This window comes from Triticum dicoccoides, chromosome 4A, assembly GCF_002162155.2.
Source record: "Triticum dicoccoides isolate Atlit2015 ecotype Zavitan chromosome 4A, WEW_v2.0, whole genome shotgun sequence".
Taxonomy (NCBI): domain Eukaryota; kingdom Viridiplantae; phylum Streptophyta; class Magnoliopsida; order Poales; family Poaceae; genus Triticum; species Triticum dicoccoides.
The window spans coordinates 661143435-661149608 of NC_041386.1; the positions used below are offsets into that span (position 1 = coordinate 661143435).

The 6174-nt window shown below is 52.3% G+C and overlaps 1 protein-coding gene across 1 annotated transcript; it reads left to right on the forward strand.

Annotated features, from left to right (window-relative positions):
- The first annotated feature begins 2137 nt into the window (after nt 1-2137).
- On the forward strand, nt 2138-5887 carry LOC119289617 (alpha carbonic anhydrase 7-like). Its single transcript, XM_037568904.1, has 4 exons — nt 2138-2741; nt 2968-3135; nt 3781-3834; nt 5657-5887. The coding sequence occupies exons 1-4, from the start codon at nt 2214-2216 to the stop codon at nt 5774-5776; spliced, it is 870 nt and encodes a 289-aa protein (XP_037424801.1). The 5' UTR covers nt 2138-2213; the 3' UTR covers nt 5777-5887.
- The last annotated feature ends 287 nt before the right edge of the window (nt 5888-6174 follow it).

The window sequence follows — 6174 nt, forward strand, 5'->3', positions numbered from 1 at the left end:
AATATTTCGCAGCTGCAAGAGTCCTTCTTCACTACCAATGATGCCCTGATGTATGGATAATAATTAGACTTGTCAGCACACAAGAACTATGAAAGCAAATTACCTTCAAAGGAATCAATAATGCGAGACAACTTCTTTAGGCAAGCATCCAGATGCATACCAGGAAGATGGGCTGGAAGAGGCGGAGCTGGGCTAGCCGCCGCCACATGCGACCGCGGATTGAGTCATCGGCCACATTTAGGGCCCTCCCGCAGGCCGCCTCCCCAACTGCAGCGGCACCGAGGAGCCCTCGGCAGCAACGGCGGCGCGGGGCGTGCTCAGCGGAGTGGAGACGGCGTGGCGCGCTGAGGGACGGAGGAGAGCGAGGCGGAGCAGACGGAGGCAGCGGCGCTGAGGTGGGAGGGGAGGCAAAGGCGACGGAGCCGCGGAGTAGACGAGACGAGGAGAAGACGGGAAGGAGATGGAGCAGTGGCGGCGGGAGGAAAAGGAGGAAGGAGCCTTCGTCAGGAAGAATTGCCTTTTTTCTGTCCAACATCGCAAGGTTTTACCTACAGTAAAGATTGGGTGATGTGGACACAGCGAGCGTTCGCCCTTGATGCACAGCTGAATGTGTTTAATGGGTACGTAGCTAGTAAGTTTTCTCTGCGGAACCTTCTCCTCGCCTTCATCGCCTTGTGTGCCGTTTTATGCTGTGTCCGAGCACTGTGCATGGCTTTGGTGTTGACTAGCGAGAGAGGAGACCTGTGTCGTATGGACTGAGGTCAGGACGAGAGCACCGGAGGTGTTAGACTTCATCGTAAAAGGAATAGAAAATGCAGGAGAAGCTCTTCGGCCACTTTTCACTTTCTAACCATCGCTCCTAGTCACCTTGAACTCCGTTGTTCACAACAAACTCACGAATGATTATGCCCGTCTTTATTCCACTAATCTTGAACTCCTTTTTATACCTTCGGAGCTATTTGTGCCACATTTCAGGTCATTTGGTTTTCATTTTTGGCGGTAAAAAAAAAACAGCCGTTCACGGCAGGGTAAAAAAAAGAAGCCGAACACAAGCTTTCTTTTTCCAACCAGGCGAACCCCTTTCCACAAACGCAGAAGGAGAAAGAGTTGTGAGTTCAGTTGGCACACTATTAGGAAATCCGCTGCCAGTGTTCGGCGTGGAAGCACTTGCCATGGAGGAAAACCTGCAAGCACTAAATCTAACATACTAGTGTATAAGAGTTCAGGTACTGGTGATCATATAAGAGTTGTATCCTCGCAGAGGGCATCCATCGATCGCGCTCTGTAATTATTCTCGTTTGAGCAGGTACCTAGTGGTTGTTGTTAACTGTGCGGGTCCTATTATTATGTTATATTTATAGATGCCTCTTAACTCGTACTTCTTTGGTCCCAAAATACTTGTCAGAAAAATGGATTACTTGGGTGTGGTTGCCGACCTGATAGGACAAATGGTGTAGAGGAGGATGACTGCATTGGAAAGAGTCAAGCAACCACTGCGAAGCATGCATGCATGCGCCCCAAGTGGTGGATGTTGGCATTCACAACATTTCCATATGCGTACATCAGCACACTCGCTCACCAACAACAGGCCGCAGCTACAGTGAGCAACTAGTTGCGTTGCTCGCCGAAAATGAAATGAAAGGTTGTGTTTCCGTGAAATTGCTGGATCGGTTTAACAAGAAGGTGTTTGAAACGTTTCCACTAATTTTGCTTGTGCTACCAACCGCGTTGGTGGAAGCAGGTTAATACTAGCTACAATATGGGTCTGAAAAGAAACACTCTCACTGTATGTATGAGGATCGTTCTGGAAGAAGCAGCCATCCAATTTGGCAAATCGTCCATCCAGTTTTGTTTATACAGGCGAAGGGAGAGAATGACCGGCCGTGCTGCTTCCCTCCATACCCCGACTTTTTGGGAACGTCCCTATCCCACAGGGTCCGGACTCCGGACCATGATACAGGCTCCATTTCGTGCAACCCAATGGTACCGGGCCATAGCAAGTTGACAGGTTTGAGACGTTCCAACCTAATTAACGCGGCCGTAGCAAACGGCCAAGACACATCTCATTCTCTCTTCTTCTCCACTCTATATATGCCGCACCAGCTCTGTCTCCGGTCCAACACACACTAGAGAAACTCACCAGCTCCACGGGGAGAGGAGCCGACACCCAACCCAGCCCAACGCAGGCACGCCAAGACCAGGAGAGAGACAACATGCGTCCATCACGGGATCTTCGCCTCGCCGTGCTTCTCCTCTTCTCCGCAGCCGTCCTCCTCTCGGCAGTCCCGGCGGCCAGAGCCCAGCAGGAAACCGAGGAGGAGGAGGAGTTCAGCTACTCGCTGGACGCGGAGAATGGGCCGGCGCACTGGGGCGACATCAAGGAGGAGTGGTCCGCGTGCGGCAAGGGCAACATGCAGTCGCCCATCGACCTTGCCAGCCCGCGTGTCTCCCTCGTGCGCGGCCTCGGCTACCTCAACCACTCCTACTCCCCCGCCAACGCCACCATCATCAACCGCGGCCACGACATCATGCTCAAGTTCGAGGGCGACGCCGGGAGCGTCTCCATCGGCGGCACGCCCTACTTCCTCCGGCAGCTGCACTGGCACTCGCCCACTGAGCACAGCGTCAACGGCCGTCGGTACGACATGGAGCTCCACATGTTCCACGAGAGCGCTCAGGGCAAAGCAGCCGTCATCGGCGTCTTCTACGAGATCGGCGCCCACGACGCCTTCCTACACAAGGTAACTTTTGCTTCTCTCTTTTCTTTCTTGCTTTCTTTAGTTAACCAACCAACGAACCTGCAGGCTTAATTAAGCTTGATTAACTACAGTCCACAGGGCACCATGGGACTTACCTTAATTATGCTTAACTAACACCAACATGGTACCTCCCCTTGCAAAGCTGCAAGATGCAATTAATAATTGGCACGCCATGCATGGGGCTAACTCTAGTCTTGTACGAACGCAGCTGGAGCCATACCTGGAGATGATAGCGGATCGCAAGGACAGGGAGGAGAAGATGGGCATGATGGATCCCAGGGGCGCCAGAGGCAAGGCCAGCGTCTACTACCGCTACGTGGGCTCCCTCACCACCCCACCCTGCTCAGAAGGGGTCATCTGGACCATCATCAAGAGGGTACGTCCTGTTTCATTCATTCGCCTTCACGCATCACCTTGCATCAAACAGAACTACCAGCAAGTAACAACTATCAGTAAAATATTTCATTTCCGGACCATATCACACATGATGACACACAACTTGCAACTGTCACATAAAATAATTCATTTCTAGAACTTAGCAGTTGGCAGGGAGCTGCCAGTTCGATTTATGTCTAGATCCTTTGATTTGTTAGTCACAAAGAGTCTTCCCACCGGTTTCGTCTTTCCTTCACTTTTGATTGATTGGAATTTAGAGCAGTGGAAAGCACGCCAGCTACATGCGTCCAAGTCCTATTATATGCTATGCATGGTTGGTGAATAATGAGAGAACCGATATACTTCCTTCGTTTTTAAATATAAGTCTTTCAAGAGATTTCACTATGCATGGTTGGTGAATAATGATTATACTACCTCCGTTTTGAAATATAAGTTTTTTAAGAGATTTCACTATAGACTACTTACGAAGTAAAATGAGTGAATATATACCCTAAAAGGCGTCTGTATAAATCCAAATGTAGTATCTATAGTGGAATCTCTAAAACGACTTATATTTATGAATGGAGGGGGAGTATATTTTACGTTATTGAAACTTTTCTTTTTCTCTATCTGGTTGAATTTGCAGGTCCGCACTGTGTCGAGGCACCAGCTGGAGCTTCTACGGGAGGCCGTTCACGACGTAAGTTTTTGTTGCCTTCTATTTCTCTAGTCGGTTCATGGAAGAGAAGTCTTAGCTATTGTGCTCGTGCATTCAACTCTTGTCTTTCAGCACTTTACAGTCTTTAGACTCGTGTCGGATGGTAGACCTTAACCAAGGACCTCTAGAAATTCCACAGCCACACGAAAGCCGCCTTTAATTTGGTCTATCTCCACTCGTGGACTAGGAAAAAAGTTTGGACTAATTTTCCTTCAACCCCCTACATGTTTTTTTTTTTTTTTAGAAAAGGAGGATGACCCCCGGCCTCTGCATCTGGGCGATGCATACGGCCACTTTATTAATTATTCTCACAAGACCTTACAAAGTAATACAACAGTAAGACTAAAGCCGCCGTCTAAGCACCTCTATCCAGCTGATGAAGGGGCGCAGATAGCCTGGGCCTAAAACCAAACAGACATCGCAGCCAAACCTAACATCTAAAGACCTGAGAACCCATCCAGGACGCCTGCCGGGCATGGGTCTCACCGGTCCGGCGTGCACTCAGATGCCGCCGGCGCCAACTGCCACCGCTCCATCTTCAGAACTATACTGATGCATCAACCTTGCTCGGTCCAGCAAACATCGACGCCACCACGGCGCCAAACGGCACCTCCTCCCTGCGTGCAAACAGCTGAGCACGTCGCGGTCACCACTGATACACCTCAGCGCCATGCTGCCAGGTATCACCAGCCGACACAGCTTGAAGTCCTTGGAAGATCTGTCGTGCGTAGCACCTGCCGACCAGGCATGACAAAGCGTAGCACCTGTCGGTCAGGCATGACTTGACATCACCCCCGAAGCTCCGTGCAAGACGAAGCCGCTCCACCTCCTGCCTCTGACATCCAGCGCTGCTCCGCAAACGATGCTCCCAAGAGAGAAACGACACTGCACTGCCGCCATCGTCCGATCTGGAACACCAGATCCTAGGGTTTCCCCCGGAGCAGCACGAGTGGGTCGACAATAGTTACACGACGATGCCTTCATCAAGGTAACGGCGAGAACGCCGCCATCGCCTGCCGTCGGCTCGGTTTTCACCGGCAACTATGTCTCCCCTACTCGCAGCCGGGACAAGATGATGGATCATGAGATCTGATCACCAAGCCACTGGTCGGCCATCTCGGGAAGAAGATGACCACCACGTCCAGCAGTCTCACCACGCCGGGCACACGTCGCCGCCGGCACCCCCATGGTGCCTAGAGGCCGACAAGCCCCGACGAATCCCATGCCTCGCCAGCCGTCATGGCCCAGACCCCGGCACCACCAGATCCAGATCGGATCGGGGTCCAGGGCCCCAAGCCGCAACCGCCGCGGAGGCAGCACCACTGGACGGTGCCTAGCCCTCCAGCCCGCCGCCGAATCCTCGCCGGAGCTCCGCCGCGCCACGCCGCCAAGCCGCCGCCGGGAACTCGCGCCGCCGCCAGAGAAGCCACAGCCGCCGCGCGTTGGAGAGGCCTGAAGCCGCAGCTGCACCGCCGCCAGGCAGAACCGCCGCCACCCAGCACGCCCTCCGCCGCGCCGCTAGGCCCCGCCCAGCCCAGCGCCGGCCCGCGCCGCGCCGTCCCGCGCCGGACGCCAAACGCGAGAAGAGGGGCAAGATCCCCGCCGCCACCAACGCCGGCCGGTCTTTGCCCGGTGGCGCTGTGCGGTGGCGGCGGGGGGAGAGAGATCGACGGGGAGGACGAGGGGCGGCGGCTAGGGTTTCCCCCGAGGACGCTCGCGGGAGCGACTCGGGGGTCGGGGGTCAGCAGAATAGATGCAGCGGTGCAATAGATATCTGTGTGAGATGTCAACCCCCTACATGTAGGACACGGAGAAGAACGCGAGGCCCCGTCAGGAGGTGAACAGCAGAGATATCAGCATGTTCCGGCCTTTTGAGCAAAATAGACATTCATCATTAGCTAGGGTCGATTCTCTACTTAATTAGTTTGTTGTTACAGTTATTGTATATGCACATGGTTATACCATTTTTTGTAGTTTTTTCTTCCCATATTAGATGCCTTGTATCCAGTCATTGAATAATAAAGGACCACGTCCAGTATATTTCCATGCATATGTGTTGTTGTTGATCTGGCGATATATCGTGAACATGATTGTTGTTGGGTACAACAATATAACTCATCCAGCTGCCACTGCCATTAAAAATGATTGAGCCGGCTATATATATAGTTGAGTACCGGGGCCCGAAATATATATAGGACCATCCTGCTGCTGCTTGCCATCTGGTGTTGTCTCCTTGAAGAATTATGCCAACAATAGTTGAACTCAAGAAATTAAGGCTAAGTTTGGATATTCCTGAATGTTACCAACATGATTTTTATTCCT

What these genes read in the sequence shown, in the direction of transcription:
- LOC119289617 (XM_037568904.1), top strand. Translation starts at nt 2,214, where the DNA reads ATGCGTCCATCACGGGATCTTCGCCTCGCCGTGCTTCTCCTCTTCTCC. An exon ending in TCTGGACCATCATCAAGAGG is followed by an intron (nt 3,136 to 3,780) that starts GTACGTCCTGTT and finishes TTGAATTTGCAG; the next exon opens with GTCCGCACTGTGTCGAGGCA. An exon ending in TACGGGAGGCCGTTCACGAC is followed by an intron (nt 3,835 to 5,656) that starts GTAAGTTTTTGT and finishes CCCTACATGTAG; the next exon opens with GACACGGAGAAGAACGCGAG.